This window comes from Uloborus diversus, chromosome 10 (assembly GCF_026930045.1).
Source record: "Uloborus diversus isolate 005 chromosome 10, Udiv.v.3.1, whole genome shotgun sequence".
NCBI classification, from domain to species: domain Eukaryota; kingdom Metazoa; phylum Arthropoda; class Arachnida; order Araneae; family Uloboridae; genus Uloborus; species Uloborus diversus.
Window position 1 is genome coordinate 6483550 of NC_072740.1, and position 21986 is coordinate 6505535.

General features: G+C 32.9%; 1 protein-coding gene across 1 annotated transcript in view; it reads left to right on the forward strand.

Moving 5' to 3' along the window:
- LOC129231636 (activin receptor type-2A-like) overlaps nt 1-21986 on the forward strand; it is a 30325-nt gene that overhangs the window by 2529 nt on the left and 5810 nt on the right. The window contains exons 2-8 of the mRNA XM_054866000.1: nt 5808-5996; nt 7166-7324; nt 9781-10100; nt 10184-10351; nt 11217-11456; nt 11996-12134; nt 18473-18603. Of these exons, the coding sequence (XP_054721975.1) occupies nt 5808-5996; nt 7166-7324; nt 9781-10100; nt 10184-10351; nt 11217-11456; nt 11996-12134; nt 18473-18603 (1346 nt within the window). The remainder of the gene's footprint in view (nt 1-5807; nt 5997-7165; nt 7325-9780; nt 10101-10183; nt 10352-11216; nt 11457-11995; nt 12135-18472; nt 18604-21986) is intronic.

Sequence of the window (21986 nt, forward strand, 5' to 3'; positions counted from 1 at the left end):
GTGCGGTGGCATTCATGTGCCTCGAATCGAATTATTTATAAACAGCCTTCTTGACTTTACACAATGATTTTTACACGAAAACAGTATCAAGCATCCAGCACCTGGCATTAGGCATTCATTTGAATTTTAACGACTTGAATTCAAGTTATGGTACAGGATTTGTGCACTCCTTACAAACTCCCTTATAAACTGCTGATTTCAAAGAAAAAAAAATAACGACCCTTAAAACTCCTGAATTTTGCTATTATCTCCTTACAAACTCCTTATTTTTTTTATTCTACATGACCTAAAATATTGTCTTCTGCCGCCAATCCGATACAAGTGATGACGTTTACCAAATTTTACCGGAATTCCAGTATTTTTTCGTCTATTAATACTGGTAATCCAATTTTTTTGTTAGATATTTTCTTCGCCACATCCGAATTTTTTTCCCATAATTTTGACCATTATGTCGATAATTATTAATAATATAACATCTTGTAGACTTGTTAAAGTACCATTCTAAAGTTTTTTTTTTTTTGCTTTAATAAATTCTTTCATTTACCGTTTTTAGACTTTTGATGCTTTCATTTTGGTTAAAACAATCTCTTTGCATCCGCCGTGGGTATAAGATTTTTTGCATTTATGATGCTTACTTTGCCTTGCGAATAGGCAAAGAAATTAAGTTCATTTGTATTTTTATTAAAATCATTAAACTGAAAAGCTTTTAACGAAATTCATAGCTCTTTATGAGTGTTGAATATCAGAATGTTAAGAACGGAATCGCTGAAATTTATTTTTGTTTCAATTTTTTAACGTGTTTTTTTAATACGCACGTAGCACCTGTAGTTAGCTAAGTCAATTTTTGGATTTAAAAAAAAAAAACGGATTTTTTTTTATTTAAATCATTTCTTTTAAGTTTAAAAATTTGTAGATATTAATTATACTTAACATGAATAAACATAACATATTTTATACAATAGATAAAATAGCAACTTCATAGCTAAACAGTAGTACCACTATATTTGTTAGAATTATAATTTTCATATTTTTTAGAAGAAAAATTCTTAAAATTAGTCAGTTTTCTATGTGTTTCAGCATAGAGTCACACGAAAGTTTTGAAATGGTCTACAAAATTTTGATCAATTTTGAAGATTAAAATAATTTGTACAATTTTTTCAAAGCAATCCCTAATGTTTTAATTATATTTTCTGCATTTCAATCTCGTATGAGTAACCTTATGTTTCTATGCCAAAATCAAACACAAGCTTGGATAAAAAGTATTTGTTGTGTTTGAAGTTTGTATTCTGTTGTTTTGTATTCTGTAAATATTTCAATTATTTTGATAGTTGGGAGTTATTTTGGCCTCTACTACTTTCAGTCGGCTTATTATAGAGTTCTTATTTTAGGAATTATTTTATTTTTTTAAGTCTTTTTTTTTTTTTTTTAATCAGAAAATTGTTAGTACGTGTTTTGTTTTTGAGAAAATACTTTATTTTCAATATTTATCCCTTTTTTTTATTCATTTCCAAAATAAAACATATTTTAATGGTTCCCCCCACCCCATCGTATTTGATTTTGATTCCGAGACGACTCAAGTCTAAGAAGCAGTAAATACATATTTTTCTGTAAATTTAGTATGTTTTTGCATTCAATGTATTGAATGAAAGCAAAAATAAATAATGTTAGAGTTGTTACATATTTTTTCTGAAATACGTTTTAAGAAATGCATCTTTAAACAAGAAACTAGTCCTTAAAAAATAAATTGAACTCCTGCAAAACTCCTTACTTTTAATTTTTAAAGTTGAGTATGAACCCTGTGGTAGCGATAAAATCCAATAGTAGAAACAAGACCCCCAAGGAGTAGGGTTCTATCGCAATTCGTGATTGGAAAAAGCATAATTTGGATTAAAAAAATCTTGAAATTTAAACTAGTTTTATTTTATTTTAATTTAATAAGCATACTTTATGGTAGATAAGTTTGCAATGCGGTTGTCAGAACTGGTTATGGCTTGGGGGTTGCACCGCGCTCTCTACCCAAGTATTTCCTCTCTATGGCAAATACAGTCAATTTGCGATAACTCGAATCTAAAGGGACCGACAAAAAACTTCGACTTATTGGAAGTTCGACTTACCGCTAGTTTCGGTTTTCGGCGTTTTAATGTTAAAAACCATCAAGTATTTTAATATGTACATACAACAGACAAAATTACAGAACTTAATCCTTTTTTTCGCACAATATGTAGTTTCTCTGTGAAGTGTTTTGAAGCCTGAGTTGTGTCTGGTCTTCGAACTTCTCCAGCCATCCAGCTCTGACGTGGAAATTTTCTATGTTCAGTAATATAGCAAAATTCGTTGCTTTCCCACGCAGCAGAGACCCACTTACAGGAATGGCATGGTCTTGATTTTGATACTGCTGGAACCACTTGAATAGAGCTAGTTTTACTTCAGGAAAGGTGCACATCTTCATTCATTTCAAATTCAGATTCATGGATTTGTAACGCTTTTGAAGAGTCTTTCTTTTTGATGGTTGGACTCCTTTCAATGTCATAAATAAGATTTACTTTATTTTCTAAATCTAAGGTTTTTAGTTTTCGCTTAGACATCTTTAATAGTAAAGACATCTTTGTCTCTCTCTCTCTCTTATCAGCAATTGATTGAACTTAAGAATGGAGCTTTACATTTTTCTTGTTAAATTGCTTATGAATACTTGAATTTTATACAAAAGCACTTTAACCTTGTTCTTTTTCTAATAATTGATCTCTTTTTGATGGGTTATTTTTATTTGGACTTGCAAAAGTCGGGTATTAATCGATCGCGTCATTTTCAAAATGGCGCGATTTTAAAAATAGAACAAAAACCAAAACAGATATTTTGAACGAGTCAAAATAAAGTCAAATATACTGATTTAAGATTGCAAATGAGCAATTTTCACACTCATATGAGAAAATGTTTCGTTTTTGCGATCGCGATTTTTGCGTTGGGTTCATTCGCTTGCGATTTATTATTATTATTATCTAATTGCCAATGATAATTGGGAAGGGGGGGGGGGGTTCTGTTTGCTTTTTTCGCTAAGAAAAATTTCCAGGGAAAACAAAGGTTAAGGGAGTGCTTTTTGCTTGATCAATCAGAGGCACTTGTTTTATATTTTATGGTAAAACCCATTTTTAAAGTAAATTTTGAGTTAATCTCATTGTAACTGACCAAATAGTTTCTCACATAACTAAGTCTTGCAAGTGTATTATTTGAAAATAATTTTACAATGATAAAATCACAAAAACTTAGGGCAAAAATAAACAATTTATTTTATTTCATGCCTCCCCCCCCCAAGTATAAATATTTTTATATTATTCATTTACACACTAAGATTTTCTGTTTAAAATTTAAGGGACTCATTTTTTCCACCAAAGGACCCAAATCTATTTCATTAATGGGTCCCTGGGACCCAGGTTACGGATAGTTGAGCGCGAACACTGGGTGTGTGAAAAAAAATGCACTTATACCTTACCTAAAAGCCCTAATAAACAACTGCACAAAAATATCAATGATTAGAAAGTGTAGACTTTTTTATTCAGCATTCTGCGACTTTTTGCACACTAGTTAATTTGAAGTATTAAAGTTCTTAGTAGTAGATGTTTGACAATATCCTTGATACTCGACTCGAAGTAGTTCTCTTTCGACTTTATGGAGAGAAGAAAATACTGTCATTTACAGTCTGCTGCATGAGATGTGTTTTTTACAGTTTTCTGGCCATGTAAAGCATTTGAAAAAGTAACAATTTTAATGTCAGTTTCATTATCGCCTGGTTGCTCCCTTGCCCGTTAAAAGTGGCTGATTCCAAGAAAAGTTTTTCTGCTTCGGACAAGATGGATGTATCATTTGGAAAACAATCCAATATTTTCTGACTCAAATTTTTTAAAAAAAGATTTTTTTTGGCTGTTAAAATAATTCGTTCATTCGGGGTTTATTATTCGGTAAGTAGGGGTTTTTGCCTTCATTTTAGTCAGGGAAAAGGAAAAATTCGCTAAATTATGGAATTTGTTAGATAGAAGATCATTAAACCAGGGTCTGACTGTATGTCCGAAGCCTTCAGATTCAACAAGTTATAGCATTGTTTCCGTATTGATTTTTTGGAATTATGTTGTGAGTGACTATTGGAAAAACCAATATCATGTATCAAAAGAGAGCATGAAAGGATACATTCGTTCAACAAATGTCATCAGAAATTGGTTTTGGGGGGGAGGGGGGAGACAGTTATGTTAAATCTGTGCTTAAGCTGCTACCTAGTGAAATAAAAGTACGGAAAAGATTTCTCGCTACGTTTTTTTGGCTTTTCAATTTTTTTACATAAAAATACTTTGGTTCGGCACTTTTTAAAGACTTTTTATTTTGAGCAGGAATCGATGAATTACGTACTTAAATTAAAACTATGAATTCTGTTGATACTATAATTGTCTAATTCTTAATTGTTACTTTAAGATGTTTTCTTAACCATTTCACATTTACATTCCCTCTTTAATTAAAAATTAAATATATAATAGTCCTTATCTTAAAAAAGCAGATTATTTCTCGAAATTGCATGCACACATTACTCACACAGAACAAAAGTAGGAAACATTATGTAATTTTAAGTCAGTATATAAATTAGTTCCCATTTAAGTCATATTTCTGTTTTGAACAATATATTGGACAGATCAAAATCGGGATAGTAGACATGTATCAAAATATGACCCTACAATTGCTGAACTCTACTGTTAACCCACTTAAGACTCCCAAAGCCAAGCTTTGCTATGTCTTTTAATCTTAGCTTAGCAGCCATGCAAAATAGAAGTTTCATTTATTGATCCTGCTAAGTGGAATTCGCTCTAGTATTCCCTTTTTATATGCCAAGAGGGCTCTCACCTGTAGTATTCATTCCCAGTTGACCGAGGTGTATGGCGGTGAGTGTATGTCAGTTCAACATTTCAGAAAGTAGTGTAGGGAGTTATTTGACGATTGGAGGGAAGGCCACGTCGAACTTAGGGTTGATTGTCATGTCACCCACTTTGCAGTCCGGAACTTGAGCTTTATATTTTTAAAAACCTTCTAAAACTTAAGGAATTGTCTTCAAGAACCAGAAAATAGTGGCTCTGACCAGAGTTTTTTTGGATTTACCCTCATATATATATATATATATGCAGTAGACTCTCTGTTTAACGACTTTCAAGGGACCACAAAAAATCATAGTAGAATGTGTCCTTAAATAGAATGCTTTTAAAACTACAGTGGAGCATCTGGGACCATGAAATGTTCTCTTTAAATGGAAAAAGTCGTTAAACAGAGAGCCAACTGTATTTATATATACTCATATATTGAAAATATAAAGATGTTAATGTATAAAAAGTTATGGGTAAATAATTCATTGATTTAAAAATTATAATAAAAATATTGCTAGATCTTTATCAGATATCCTGATTCAGTTGTAAACACAAACAAAATGGAATTCAAATCATGCATTCTTCTAAAAATAGCAATGAAATATTCTTTATTGTTTCATAACAGCTTTTTGAGTCTCGGATTTTTGCGAAAGGTCTGTTTTTGAGTTTCTGAATTTTATGGAGAGTTAAATGAAGGAACGTAATTTCTTTACAGATTGACCACTGCATATATATAGAGAATAAGGTTTGTGGCTTTACAACACACGAAATTTTTTTTATAAAAACCTCTCAGAAAGCTTTAGAAAATTTTCTGGTATAGGGATTCTGTCTGCCCAATCTTGCATGTTGATTTGTTTCAAATGCTCTTAAATTTTATGTCTAAAGTAATAAAGCTAAATTTTCTCTTTGCAGGTATCATCCTTTTATCTGCTGCTAGTGATATGCATTGTGAAAAGTATAATGAGACCTTGTGTGTCAATAGCCACAATGCCGAAGGATGCAATGGCACAGAAGAATGCAAACCTGGAGAAAATGAGAAAGGAAATTTGTGCTATGTCTTGTGGCAAAACAGCAGCAATTCTCTTTCTATCAAATTAAAAGGTGTTTTTCTTGTTTTATTCTTAATGTGTTCTAAAATGTCTTAGAATATTAAGTTTATAAGAGACAATCATGAATGTTATAACTATTCTAATAAAAGTTCTAAGATGTTTGTTTCTAACTGGTATGTTTCACCAGCAGTGAAAAGCTGTTCATGCTATTAATTCATGAACAATGTCCAAGGGGTGTGTTTAGAATCTTCCCACTTAGTGTTCTTTACTGTGCTATTAAAATTGAATTAACTCTTAAACTTGAAAGCCATACTACTTATTATTTTTTTATTCAATAATTCAGTTCATGTTTTTTTTTTAATTATAATTTATTTTTCTAATGCTTCAGTTTTGAAATCTTTTTTTAGCTTTAACGATTTTGTTTTCTGAAATAATATCTAATTACTAAGGGGGGGGGGGACACAAACATCAAACATTTTGGGAACACAAACTGTATACATATCTTATCTAAGAATATGCTCTATCAATAGCATATTCATAACTTTTTCCAGGATGACCATTTGCCAAAATGCAGATATACTCCCCCATTCATTACTCAGTTACCTTGTGCAAAACATGAGCAATAAGCACTACAGGCAAAAGGTCCCAACTGCATAATCTATAAATTGCTCAATCCATTTGCAGAAGTGTGACATTTTTATAAACATATTCGCACATATACACATATTCTGAGAATTCTAAACTTTGGCTTTTAATTCTTTATTTTAACTTGAATATAAAGAACTATTATGTATCATAACATAAATGCCTTCTTTTTAAATTTTCGCTTAAAAATATTTTGCAATCAATTGTTCATATTCATATTTATGTATGCTATTTTTATATAAAAATATTACTAGAATGAGAAAAATCTGTTTAATTTATTATTTTCAAACCTTATATTTTTGACATTTTGACAAAAGGACATTTTGTCCAGGGCAGTTTTTTTGGGGGTGAACAAAATAGGACAACCCTGTGTATGTTACAATAATATTTATTAATTGCTTTGTTATTAGTTTTTATAGTAGAAACTGTTAAAAAAAATTTCTCAGCTGTATATGGTTTTAATGTAGAACAACGATAAAATTAATCCATTTGCAAAAGTGTAAAATGATGATTTGATTAATCTTCTATTATTATTAACTATTTGTCTGAAATAACTTCTTTAAAATGTTTTAATAGGTTGCTGGGTCGGAAGCCAAGATGCATGTAGCAATAAAATTGAGTGCGTGGAAACAAGACGAAGTCCTAATGTGCAGTTGTTATTTTGTTGCTGTGAAGGATACATGTGTAATCGAAAAATGAGTTTTCCTTCAAGTGTGTTTGCTCCAACCACTGCAGGTATTTAAATTATTTTCAAAGCTGGTTTTGCTGTGCGTCTTTATGATATCATTCAAAGGCGGATCTAGATCCTCATTTTGAACAGGTCATTTTCAGAAAGGGTTCATTAGTGTACCACTCTAATGAAGTAAAGGAACTGTGTCCATTAAAAAAAATGTAAGCCCCCAAAGTGCTGCTTTAAGCTAACTGGTGTCTTAAAGGGTCAAGGCCTGCTTGATATCAATAAATGGGTTTGTGCAATCTATGATTTCATTTTCTTTTATTACTTCTTGACTGCTGAAAGCTCAATTTAGACTTCTCAGTATATGCTTTTATGGTGCTAGGAGTTGGATGCCAACCTAGGTTCTAAAGTTAATGCTTGTGTTCACAGATAGTCATTTGGCTTATTTTGTTGAAACTTTGTTTATGGAAACTAGATGACCTGATGTACAATTCTGCGTCCCCACCTTTGAAATCAAAAGTAATGAGAAATTTTATCTTTAGGGGAAAAAAAAGGCCCATGATAATTGTACTACAGTGTAAGAATTATACAGTACTGTGCAAATTAATTGGGACAATGTTGTTCAGTAGGTATAGGTTGACTTGCATGCACGGTACAGCAATCTAATACAAAATATGTCCTCCTAGCTTGAATGAGGACTTGTCCACAGCTTAGCATGGATTTCACTAAATTATAACATAAATTTTTGATCTTGTCCCCACCAAAAAAACATACCACCCCACCATTCCCAATCTTTGTTTTCTTTATTAAGCAGTCCGTTTTTCTCACACATCTTTTTACACTGCTCCACAAATTTTCAATAGGCTTTACATCAGGGGAATTACCAGGGAGTTCTAATTTCCCTGGTAATAATTATTAATCCCCCCCTATAATTACTAATTTCTATTCTTGAAAAAAAAAATAATTTGAAAGATCTTGTTGAGAGATACCAGCAACACCATCATCAGACGTTTGCATCATACGCACAATTTTATCTTTCTGTTATTAGATATGTATTTTTTAGAGTTCATCATCCCTTCAACTATTACTAAGCTGCCAGGTCCTTCAGAAGTAAAATAACGCAAATCATCTCTTCCTGATGGTTCTAAACTGTTAGAATAAGATGTTCTTCTCTGATGAGTGCTCCATCACTTCGCTTGACAAATCATGGTTGAAACCCTTTCACAATAAAATGCATTTCATCACTAAATACAACTTTCTTCTTGTCCTGTGCAGACCAGGATTAATATTTCCTGGCCCAGTTAAAAACATTTTCTCTTCATTGCAGGTATTAATTTTTTTTTAATTGATGTTCCTTGCAAATCTCCCAGATTCAACAAGCCTTCGTTGAATTGTCAATGAACCCACGCTCACTGGCGCAGTAACTAATAAATCTCTCTAAAGATATGTACTGGTCAATGCTAGCCTCATCCCCCCCTTCCACACTCTACAGATAATGAATTTTTCAATTGAGTATTTAGTCATAATTAATGAGATTTTCTCATTTTAGTTTCCATTTAAAATGCTTGACATGAAATATCTTATTATTAAATACATTTTTCATTTGAGTGCGTTAACATTCAACGGATCGGATGTAGCCCAAGGCATCTCTGTTCCATCCTATATTTGAAATAGTTTAAGAGAAAAGGATTCCCAACTTTTTCAGTCAGTTTAAAAAAAAAAAAATGGTTCTTAAAAAAAATAAAAAGAATCAGCATGCTTTGTACTGCTTATGATTGAATATGTAATATAATTTTATCAGAAACCACATAACGATTGTTGAAAAAATATTATTTTATATTACAGCTAAAAGCTAGTCTTAAGTTTCAAAAACGTAAGTAGAAATTCAGGAAAAATAACAAGACTATATCATCAAAAAGCGAGATGTGAATGATTTAAAAATGTAAATAAACAACAAAAATTCCTTTCCTATAACACCCTGAACTCAAATCTGTACAAATGGATTTGTGATGAATGTCAGGACAAGTGCTGGCATATTTTCAAATGGTTTTCAGCTCTGTGTGAAGCAATTAGACATCTTTGCTATAAATGATGCTGAATTATATATTATTTTGATCACCCTCCATGTTATTAAAAATATAGCTGATAGGAATATAGTTCTGTTTGTAGTCTTTTTGCTCTAACATTTGAAAAAAAGCCTTCAAAAATGACTTATTTGATTTGACTAAATATCAAATAATCTCCTTCATATAAAGAAAAGTTATTCAAAATCTTAAGTCATTTTGAAAAAAAATGTTTTTCGTCTATTCAGAAGTGGGATTAAAAATTTACAATGTTTTGTTTTTCATAAAAACATATATTTAAAGCATCTTCAAGTTCCGTGATCCAGCTTTTAAAAGCTATTGCTCAAAAAATAAATAAATAAATAAATAAATAAATAAAATAAAAAATTTAAAAAAATGCTCTCCTCTCCTTGATTTCTATCAATTTATTTCATTTTTTTTTTTTTTTACAGTTACGAAGCCAAGTACTGCTGCACCTATTCATATGGCATCGAGTAATCGCCAAGTTAGGAATATTTTACTCTTTACATTGTTGCCATTTCTCATAATAACAATTGTTGTTGCTCTTGGATATTGGTTTTACCGCAGACATAAGATGGCTCTGTTTAATGAACTGCCAACTACAGATCCATCTCCTCTTCCACCACCTTCGCCATTACTTGGCCTGCTTCCGATACAATTAATTGAAGTTAAAGCTCAAGGTCGATTTGGTGCTGTTTGGAAAGCTACAGTTAATAACGAAGTTGTTGCTGTGAAAATTTTTCCTCCCCAAGTATGAGTTTTTATGTCTTTGATGATGACTTTTTTGTAACATATTAATGTAAGACATTAAAAATGTAATTTTTACTTATATAGGACAAGAATTCTTGGATGGTAGAACAAGAGATTTACCAGCTACCACAAATGAAACATGAAAATATTTTAAACTTTTTGGGCTTAGAGAAACGAGGTGAACCATACCATGTTGAATATTGGCTCGTAACTTCATATCATGAAAGAGGTTCACTTTGTGATTTCCTAAAGGTTCTATATTTTCCTCAATACTTTCTTGTTTTGGCTTGTATTACTTTTTACAAGTATTTTACTGATGTCAAATAATTTTATGATTTTTTTGTAGATTTGATTTATTGCTTTTATTATGATGTGCTAATTAAATTATACAGGCATTAATTTCAAATTTCATGTTTAGAAAGATCAGAACTTTTTATGAGAGAAAAAAAGTAACATTGTTACTTGATTATATTACCTTCTGTGTATTCCCAACCTGTAAATTCACGTACTTTAATGTTTTCTTGCGGGGGGGGGGGGGGGGGGGGGGGGGGTATTAAATAACACCGAAAATTTGACTTATTGGTTTATTTTCTGCTGATAACAGTGCAAAAATATTTAAAGTGGTGTCTTACTCTTAAAGTTATGTTGATTTCAATAATCATAAATCAGTTTAATATAAATCTGTTTTACTTGATTTAGATTTTATCACTCTCAACTAGACTTTCAGGTTATCGAGTACAGAAAAGGTATAAGTCCTTTTAACACAGATTTTAATTTTCAGTGATGAAATGAAACATAATTTAAGGTAAGGTAATGATTCTACTTATGGCTAGATCAATCCTAAAATTCTTCTAGAATTTAATTAATTTATGAATGAAATAAACTTTTTTCTTTTTGAATCCCCTAAGAATTTTAGTTTCTTTAATGAGACTTATGTCCTTTCTATAACAACCGATTCATTTGCATTAAAAAATTGGCTTTTGTTCAACTCAATTGTTTAGTTTACTTGGTATTAAAAGTTTGTTTAACAATTTTGATTCATGGTTTGAAATATTTTAAGTAACATCAAACTATGTTTAAGTATTTTGAGTTTTCATTGTTTTAAAACATATTTCAGGCAAACTTGGTAAGTTGGAGTGACGTACTATGTATTGCTGACTCTATATCTAAAGGATTGATGCATATCCATGAAGAACTTCCTTCTACAAAAGGTAGTGGTTATAAGCCTGCTATTGCTCATCGAGATTTCAAGAGCAAAAATGTCTTAATAAAAAACGACATGACGGCTTGTATAGCTGATTTTGGTTTAGCTTTAGTATTTTATCAAGGACAGCCTCCTGGTGAAGCACATGGACAGGTATTTCTTATTTTTTCATACAATATTCACATTTATTTGAATTCATACTTAAGAAAAACATTTTTTGGTTCATGCACGATTATTTTTGGGTGAAGGGGAATTTTTTAATTTTAGTCTTAATTATTTGGTAATTTGGGCTGGTTGTCTCCCCATCTTATAAATTGTGCAAATGCTTTTATTTTCTTTTTTAAGAACAAAAGCTTGGAATTTTAAACTCTTCTAAGATTTTTGATGTGTATAAATATTGAAAACTTAGTACAAGTATTACCATTGGCATCCGAGAGCCCGCCACCCATACCTTTGTAATATTGTACCATAATATGAGAAGCAAAATGACGGAACATACTTAAAAGTGCAAATGAGGAAGACAAAAGAGAAACAAAAAATTAGTTCACAAACATACATTTTGAAGCTATCAAGTGAGCAAAACAGCTTCACAACTAGTATGAAGGAAATTTCATTATGTACTATATTTTTATGCTTCATTTTAGAATTTAGTTGAATGTTGAAACATAGTCATTCTTGAATTTTTTTCGCAGGTTGGAACTCGTCGGTATATGGCACCGGAAGTTTTAGAAGGAGCTATAAATTTCAATCGGGATGCCTTTCTCCGCATAGACATGTATGCCTGTGGTCTCGTGTTGTGGGAACTGTTGTCCAGGTGTTCAGCTCAGGAAGGTACTGAAGCTTTTCATTTTGATCTTCTCTTTTTTTTTTTGGCCACTATTTGCCAAAGTATAATTCACTGAAATGAAATTCACTGTTTTACTCTTATAGTAGATTGTTTTTTATTTTTATTTCTTTTTTTTATTAATAATGTCATTTATGCTCCCCCTCCCCCCCTCCATCTATACTGTAAATTCGCTCAACTGTGAGAAACATTTTCTAACTCATCTACCTGGCATCCTACGTTCATTAAGGTTCTCCAACAATCAAGATATACTTGTAACATTTAAAATCGTAAATTATGCACTGGTTTATGTAGCATCATTTTTTGGATTGTGTACCGATACTGTAGGGTAAATGGTTATGCACAATGACACACAAACTTGGATCAGTTGCATATCAGATGTCACTCGTCTTATATGCAAGATTTTGCGATTGTACCTTCTTGACGTAAGCCTTTATTTTTAATATCCTTGTAGCAATTTCACAAAAAGCTAAAAAGTTTTTAAAATATGCATATTTGCCAACTCTACTGTTTTTAACAGGATTCTCCCATTTTTTGCTTCCATCTCCCGATTTCCTGTTTTTACCATTTTCTCCCGTTTTTGCAGTTTTTTCAATCAATCATCAAAAAGTGTCATTTTCTTTTCAATAGATAGTGCTCTTTTCTAGTCATCCATCAATGTCAAGGGAAAAGAATTTTTCCAATTAATAACTCATTTAGTAAAATTTATTTTTGGAAGCTTTTCACTTTGCATGTTCAACAAAGCACATGCTTTGCCGAAAATTGCTGCAGATTTCAATCTTTTTGCATTTTGAAAATATTTCAATTATTTTGAAAGCTTGAAGGTGTTTTAACATGTGCTACCCTATACCTACTTATTTTATATTTTATTTTCATAAAATATTGATTTTTATTTAATTTATTTATTTATTTATATTTTGGATTTTAGTAATTAAATTTTTGTAGCGACTGTTTTGGTTGAAACTGGGGAATGTATGAAACTTTAAGCAAATTCACTCATTATGATTTTTCCTTTGCAGTATTTTTTATTTTTCTTGCTGCTACGTATTAGTTTTGATCTGCAAAAAATCCCCAGCTCTCTTGAAATTTAGTATTTATGTTATTTAAAAGCATAATTTCAGAATTTTGTTCTGAAATATGTTGCTGGTGAATCACCTATATACCTTTAGGGAATCTCCTGTTTTTTTCTTCAAAGTTTGGCAAGTATGAATATGTAACTTACTTTCTGATTCACATTATGTGAAAAGATTTCCATTTTCAATGTAATAAATAACCGGCGAGCGAAAATCCCCCAAGTGTCTAAACACCCAATGATCAATCACGTGTTTTGTCCTTCACGGCGGACGTGACGTCAGAGCTCAAGAGTTGAGGAACTTTTGGCTAGCTGCATAGCATGAAACAAATTTAAAATGAAAACAGTTAAATGTTAATCGAGTTGAGTTGGTTATGCAATGTATAATATGTAAAATTTGACGACATCACGTAGTTGCATATGAGGGTAACGGTGACTGCTTAAAGAGCAAGTCAATCAATCAATCAGGCTCTTATCATTTGTTTCTGTTCTGCTGATGGTGTGGTTTAATGTGAGCATAAGATAGATTTGTTCACGCAGAAGACGTGGAAGTTTTTCTGTAGTAATGTGATTAAAAGAAGATTCATTTGCCTGCTAAAAGTGCAGGAAGTTCTTAAACTGCACCCTTACAGTTTCGAAGGAAATTTTTATTAGGAAATTAAAGTATAAAGAGTTGATGTGTATAACTTCAAATTTTCGAGCCACCCGGCAAAATCTGGCTTTGAGTCCCCTTCTAAAAATTGTATTAATCTATATTTGGAGTAGAGTTGGACTCTGATTTAACGAATTCAATGAGACCAAAACTTTTATACGTTAAATCGGGGTCATTTCTAATATCGGCGTGTGAAAAAAAAAATTAGAACTGCACTTAGCTTATCTAAAACCCCTTATAAGCAACAGCGCAAAAATATCCATAATTAGAAAGTGTACACTTTTTATTCTTTCCTCAACTTCTTACACACTAGGAATGTGAAATTTTAAACTACTGAGTGATGTTTGACGATTTCCTTGATACTTGATTCGAAATAGTTCTCTTTTGACTTTATGGAGAGAAGAAAATACTGTGCTAATTTCAGCCTGCTGAATGAGATATGTTTTTAGTTCTTGGATCATGTAAAGCTTTTGAAAAAGTAGGTTTTAATGGGAGTTTCATTATTGCTTTCTGCATCATAATCAATATTGGTTTGTTGCCCCCTCGTCCGTCAAAAATTGCTAATTCCAAGAAAAGTCTTTCTGCTTCGGACAGTATGGATATAATATTTAGAAAACAATTCAATATTAACAAGCTCCAATTATCAAAAAGTTTTTTCCTGGCTGTTAAAATAATTTGTTAATTGGGATTTATTATTAGGTAAATGGGGGTTTTTGCCTTCATTTAGTCAGGGAAAAAGAAAAATTCGCTAAATCGCGAAATTTGTTAAAAAGGGGTTCGTTAAATCGGGGTCCGACTGTACAATTTTTCAAGTTTGTCAGCCTTGCAATTTATTTTCAAACATAAACACACAGACTTATATATAGAGGGAGAGAGAAAAAGAAGAGGAGGAGGGTATATTGAGTTTTTAGTCGGCAGAAATCAGGAGAGTTCACCATAATAAAGAGAAAAAGAATAAGAAATATGAATTTAATTGAAAATACAATACTTGTACAAAAACATGGGATTGGGGAGAGTTTCTAAAATGTTAGTTTAGCAAGCGGATTTTTGGACTATATTTGGAATAATGAAGGTTCAAGACTCTTTGTCTTAAATTTGTCGAATTTGAAGTTTTAAAGGCGTGATTATAATTCTTTTTTTGTAACGAAATGGAAAGAGGTCAGTGACTCTCTTCCTGCAATTATTATTGAAGCTTGATAAATGCAACTATAAAAGATCTTTGATGATGTTAAAACAACGGCGCTCGGAGGTTATCCCCGGAAATTTCTCAACTGATTCAAATTTTTGAAGACATTAGTTAAAGGATGAGATTCGGAACTCTGCCAATTGTAGGCCACTTTTGAAGATGTTAGAAGATGGAATAAAATTGGAGGGACCCTGCCCCAGAAATTTTTCTACATAAAACTCCTCAAAATTCAATTGTAGGCAACCTTTGATGACGTTAGAAGAGAGGATTAATTTGGGGACTCTGCCCCAGAATTTTCAAAATTTAAGTTCCAAAAATTCAATATTAAAAAGAGGGAAAGTTTTGGTGACCTTCTTTGTATTTTTTTGAAATTGAAGTATTTAAAATGTGATTGTTTTCCATCAGTAAGTTTCTTTTTTGGATCTTCGATTTCAAAAAGTTTCGGGGCAAAGTTCCAAACCTTCCATCCCTTGCCCTCACAGAATGGAAAGTGGTGCACAATGCGTTTTTAGGATGTTATATAAAGGGAAGGGGGTGAAAGATAAGACTTCAGGAATTTTTTTGATATTGAAGCTCCCAAAACGCAATTTTAGATTCTCTTCATCAATTTCAAGGAAACAGGTGTTCGTAGGCTCTCCCCTGGAAATTTTTCAAAATTGAACTCCTGAAATTGAATTGTCTTTGATGTTCTGACAAGAAAGATAAGGTTCTGGGGGTCTCTCGGGATTTTTTCTAAATCAAACTTTTAAAATCCCAAATTTTAGGCGATTTTTGGTGATATTGGGATGACAAAAGGCTCGAGTCCCCTCCCCGAAAATTTTTCTAAATAAAAGCCCTAGAAAAGCAAACAGGGCCCATATTTAAAAATGATAGGAAGATTAGGTTTTCAGGACTCTCCCCCGGAATTTTTTTACTATTGCTCCAAAAACTCCATATTAGATGATCTTGAATGATATTATAGCCCTAGGGGACCCTAAAACCAATATAAGCTTTTCAAATCAAGTTTAATTTATGGAAAAAAGTTTATAAAATTGAATTAAAACAAAGCTCAAAAATTTTCGGGCCCTTTCCCGACTCTCCTCTCCTCCCCCCCCCCCCCATCCAGATCCTAAACAAAAAACTTCTCTTGGCTCTTTTTCAGGATCCCTTAGGTCAGGACGTTTTCCTTCTTTTCCCTTTCTTTTTCAGGGATTTTCCATTTTCTCTCCTTTTTGCTCCATGCCGTGCCAAGGTTTGGTTTTTGCACACGGAAGATGGTCCGTGGGCCCTTTTTTCCCACGTTTAGGCTGATTGCTGAATAGGCTGTGGCCTAGGGCCCCTGCTATTTGGGAGTCCCAAAATGGCTAAAAATGTTTTCACAAGTGGCAAAAATTGTAATGTTTGGCTACAAGAGGGGCCCTGAAAAAATCTGGCCTGGAGCCTCCAATATCTTAATTGGGGTCAACGTCGATAGGTTCTGGGGTTCTAGGGAGCCCCAGAACCAATATAAGCTTTTCAAACTGAGTTTGATTTACAGAAATTTATTATAAAATTGAATGCAGACAAAGCTCAATATTTTTTTGGTCATTATATTATATTCAGAGTTGTTTTGTCACCATGTCTTCATCATTGAGACAGATGCTGAATAGAGCTTAGTCTATCACTAAAAATCCAAATATCTCTACTGACATCCTCTGTGGTGCAATAGTTCAAAGCCTCCTCAATAGCTAAAAGCTTGGCCTTAAGACAAGCAATGATCAGGGTTTTTTATACTGATCTTAATGCCATTTCCTTCCCTGATAAAAACATCGTTACCCGAGATAGCGCCATCTCCTCTTTTCTGTATATATCTACAATGCATCACATGGGATTTGATGAATAACCTCCAAAGCAAGCTATGTAAGATACTCCTGGTGTTGAGTGCTCTTGTTGTTGTACGAGCACAAATTAGGTTTAAAGAAAACTCATTCATAAAATGATGGGGCTGCATTCAGATCACTATTCAGTGAAACATATTCAACTTCTTTATACAAGAAACCCTTGTCTTCAGCATAGCTAAGTGGACTCTGCCTCTTAAGGCGTTGATTATTGTTCCAGTTTTGCACATAACTGGAAGTTCTGTTTTGGTTATCATAACTAACAAGCTTAGCCAAGTATTTGGCCATGAGATATCTGCTTCAGAGTCCTAAAGGTTGCAAGTCTGCCTCATACAAAACAATCTTCTTCAGGCAACTAATTTGAAAACCAGTGATAATTCTTGCAGCTGAGAGCTGAACTCTTTGCAGTCTATCAAGGTTACTGATGGAGGCAGCCGGATATACTTGAAATCAATCCATATTCTAGGACGGGACGAATGAGCACAATATAAGTGTTTCAAAGTGTCTGAGCATCTGCTCCCCAGGTCCTGCCACAGATGTGTATTTTAAAATTTTCAATCTCTGTTTACCTCTCAAAATCAAGTTATTTATATGAACATGACTGAGACTCTCATGTGTATATAACTCAAATATTTGGGATTTTTTTTTGTAATTCATTTGTTTTCCCAGCAGGAAAATTTCGGACTCATAATTATAAAAATTTCTATTTGTGGTAAAAAATACTTGCAAGTGACTTAAAAGGATAAAATAAAATTTTGTGCTGTGCAGCAAACTTCTCTAGTTTAATAAGAGAAAAGTTGATGTCACTTTGAGCAGTAGTCAGGCTTCCAATGGTGCTCCAGATAATGTCATCAGCATACAATCCCATACCTTGATCAGAATTAGCCCCAATCTCTATTCCGACTATAAATAATGGGAACAAGGTGGGGATCACAAGGGTACAGATCCTTGTGAGATACTCTGACTTAATCTGAATTTACTCGAAAATTTGGTTGCTAAGACCTTCTAGTATTTTTGTGAGTTTTAGTTTATTAACTTTTGTGTAACATGCATGTAAACTCTGACAAAACGTGATGGGAAAATATTTTTCCAGGATTTTGTAGTGTCATTAATTATTAATAAAAATTATTCAAAATTTTGTAGTTTGTATTTCTATTGACAAAAGATCTGTTTTTAATGGGTTACAGTTGCAGAACTCAAATATCAATTCTGTAACAGATATTGTCATCTAAAGTGGCTATCACAATCTTCAACATCAAGAATGGTTTATGACTATAAAAAAAAGGGGTATTTCGATGGGGGAGAAAACTACTCCTTCTAATGATGCTTACCCCCACCCCAAAAAAAAAATGGTGACAAATTTCAGCTTTAGCACATTGAACCCAGGCTCTTGTATGTTTCAACAGTAGTGTGTGTGTATCCTAAAATAAGATTTAAAATGCCATTCTTGCCTTGATGCCTATGTTGTATAAGAATATTATCATAAGCTTTGAGCTTAATCCTAATAATTTTCATCTACCTTATGCACTTATGAAATGTTCTACTTAAACTTATTGTAGGTCCAGTTGATCAGTACATGTTGCCATTTGAAGATACAGTTGGTCAACATCCTACCTTAGAAGACATGCAAGAAGTTGTGTCACAAAAAAAAATACGGCCCAAGTTCAAAGAGCTGTGGAGAAAACATCCTGTGAGTTGGTAATATTGTGGCTATTGTGGTAAATTATACAAAGCTATTTTTTTTTTCAAATAGCTTTGTATAATTTTGAATAGCACATTTACATTTTACTCTATCTATCAATGTGGTTAGGCAGAGGGTATAACGTCCTGAAACTAAGTAAAAATGGTCAAATTAAATTCTCTAATTTTTTGTGCCCTATTTTAAGGGTTGCTAAAATGAAATTGGTTTTCAGACTATACACTTGGCTGTTTTTGCAATTGTAAGTATACATGTAGGATTAACAGTTGAGAAAATAAAGGTCTTGCAGATCAGAGCCCAATACAGGCTGATTTTGATACCGTTTTTCGGTACCTTCACAAAAATCTTTTTTTGAAATCGGTACTTTCACAAAAATCAAGTAATAAAATCAGTAGCTTCACAAAAACATCGAAAATTTCACAAAAATTTGCATTTTAAAATAAAAAATTTGTTTCTCTGTTTAAAACAAAATTTACTCATAAAATAAAATTCTAAGCAGGATTATATGAACAATCGCTTAAATAGAAACCTTTTTGTAGTATTTTAACTAATTTTTAACTGTTTCTCGCCAAAGTACTTATGCAATTTTATAGCAATCTTCCAACATCTGTTTTGGGGAATCGTTTTTCTCATAATTTCAAAAATTGTACACAGTACATAGCCCAGTAAGCTCAAATTACGATGGTATTTTTCGTACTTCTTAGGTTTTTAACTCCCCCCCCCCCTTCCCCAAAAAACAAAACCTGTTAAAAATAATACTAGATGACATTTACACTTTTCAAACTAAAATTTCACTTGCTCTACTTCTCTTTTAAAAAATTAGGATGCCTCTAAAATTTCACAAAAACAATGCTGATAAAAAAAGAACTTTCACAAAAATAGAATGATGCGATACTTTCACAAAAATAGGTAGCAAGAAAAAAATCCTGGATTGGCCTCTGCATTTTAAAACGGAACACCCTGTATATGTAATCAGTTTTACAGAGCGTCTGAATATAATCATCAATATCCAATAGAACAGCCAGTATCATTTGCAGCTATACCAGGTTGAGTCGAAAGTTTTTTCGTATTTTCCCTGTCCTGGATTGGCAGGCCTGAATGTAATGTATGCAAATTATGGTTCCTGCACAGCTGATCTAAAATGGTAGAGCGGAGTTTGACCTTGATAATCCTTATCAGTTGCTTTGATTTCTCGCACCTGTGTAGACGTTACAATTTCTTGAAATGGCGGATGATAAGCTAGCAATTCGTGTTGTTTTGCGTTTCCTGTGGAAAAAAGAGCTTAATGCAAGGGCAGCGGCAAAAGAAATTAATGATGTTGACAATCCAGGTTCTGTGAACGAGCTCACTGTTCAAAATTGGTTTAGGCCTTTTAAGGAAGGTAATACGACCCTTGAAGAGAAACCAAGATCTGGACAGCCATCTGTTGTCGATAACCAAGTTTTTCTGGAAGCTATCCGACACTAACCGCGTTCTAGGACCCGAGCATTATCAGCAGAACTTGATTCTTCCCAAAGTGCCATCAATGGACACCTCCACCAACTAGGGTTTGTGAAAGGCGCTGTCGAGAAGTTCCTCATGAATTGACTCCCTCCTAGCAGCAACGGCAAGTGGAGATCTGCAAAGAACTGCTTTCCAACCCCCAAGATCTTCGATTTTGGAATCGTTACTGGAGATGAAAAATGGATTTTTTTCCGAAATCCAGACATGGGAAAACAGTTGCAACATCTTGCCAGCTTCGCTTTGAACAAAAGGTCATGCTATGCTAGTGGTGGAATTTCTATGGAGTGGTTCACTTTGAGTTTGTTCCACATGACCGTGCTGTGGACACTGACCTCTAGAGTCAACAACTGCAGAGTCTATGACCTTCTGAAGGCTCAGTATCCAGCACTAGTCAACAAAGTGCACTCTTGCAACATGACAACACTCTAGCACACAGCCAGATTGACCAAAGAAAAACTTGACCTGCAAGTTATCAAAGTCTTGCCCCATCCAGCATACAGCCCACTGACTTTGCTCCCTCGGATTATCATCTTTTCCGGACCTTGACTCGCTTTCTGTCCAGACGGCAGTTTGTTAATATGAATGATGTCGAGATAGAGTGTCGCGAGTTCTTTGCATTGAAGCCGCAGGAGAATTAGGAGCTACTCTGCCAAAAATAGTTTTAGTATTGAAGTCTTAAAAATTTTAGGCTGTGTTTGGTGGGATAAAAGTAAGGCTCCCCTTTGAAAGTTTTTGAAACTGGAGTGGTAAAAACGCAAATTTAGACAATTTTATGTGAAGTTTGGAGGGCTCTCCCTCAAAAATTGTTCGTAGCTGAAGTTTTAAGAACACTATTTTAGGCCGTCTTTAGATGATTTAAGGCTAAGGGGATTCAGGCGCTATTCTGTAATTTTTTTGAAATGGAAATGTTGAAAGCCCAACTTAAAACTGTCTTTTGTGAAGTTCAAGGAAAGGAACAGTGGGGGATGTTCTTCAAAAGTTTTTAAAAACTTAAGTCTAAAATACTAATAGGCTCTCTTTGGAGATATAGGGAGAGTAGTAAACTAATTTTAAATGGGAAAAACATTCATTTGGTGAATGAAGTTTTTGCATTCTTATTAAATAATGTTTCCTAACAAATCAGCAGTCTCCATACATTTTGTGTTATATTTGCCCATTTTGCATAGAAAAAATTAGTGCCTGAAATAGTATTATTGGCTAGGTGCATTCAAGTAACAAGGAGGAGTAAATATATAACCTTATGAAAATGAAAAAGTGGCTATAAGAGAAATCGGACCAATTTAGTTGGACAAGGAGAAATCAGGGAACATGATTTTGTTCCTCCTGTGGTCACCTTGTGTATATCAGGGGCTAAAATTCAATTTCTTCAGTATGTCAATATTGTAAAAGTTTGTGCTTGAAGTGCTGTGCTTATCTCAAAATTTATACTAATTCTTAACAAGCAATTATTTTTAATGAAATGATAATGAAACTTGTCTGGACAGGAATTTTCTGTCCATACTATTTTCAAGGAAGGGATTTGAGAAAGTTCTGTATGTGTCATCCTGCCCTGAATTTTAACCCTTGAATAAATGATTCAAGGTAGTGATTTATTAACTTTTGTGTAAATATTTAATCATGCTAAAAACTAAACTATTAAAATAAGTACTATTAAATTAGTTCTCCTTCTCGTGGACATCCATTTAAGAATGTTTTTTGGAAAAAATTAAGAGTCAAGCTTTTTTTTTTCTTACATCCACTATTTTTAGTCTGACTTTGCAATGTTAAAAGTGTTATTTTTCTGCAAAAAAATGCTTAAAAACTAAGGCATATTTGTGTGGTACATATATATGGATTTGATAATAAATTAGTTGATGAGTAGTTGATATTTT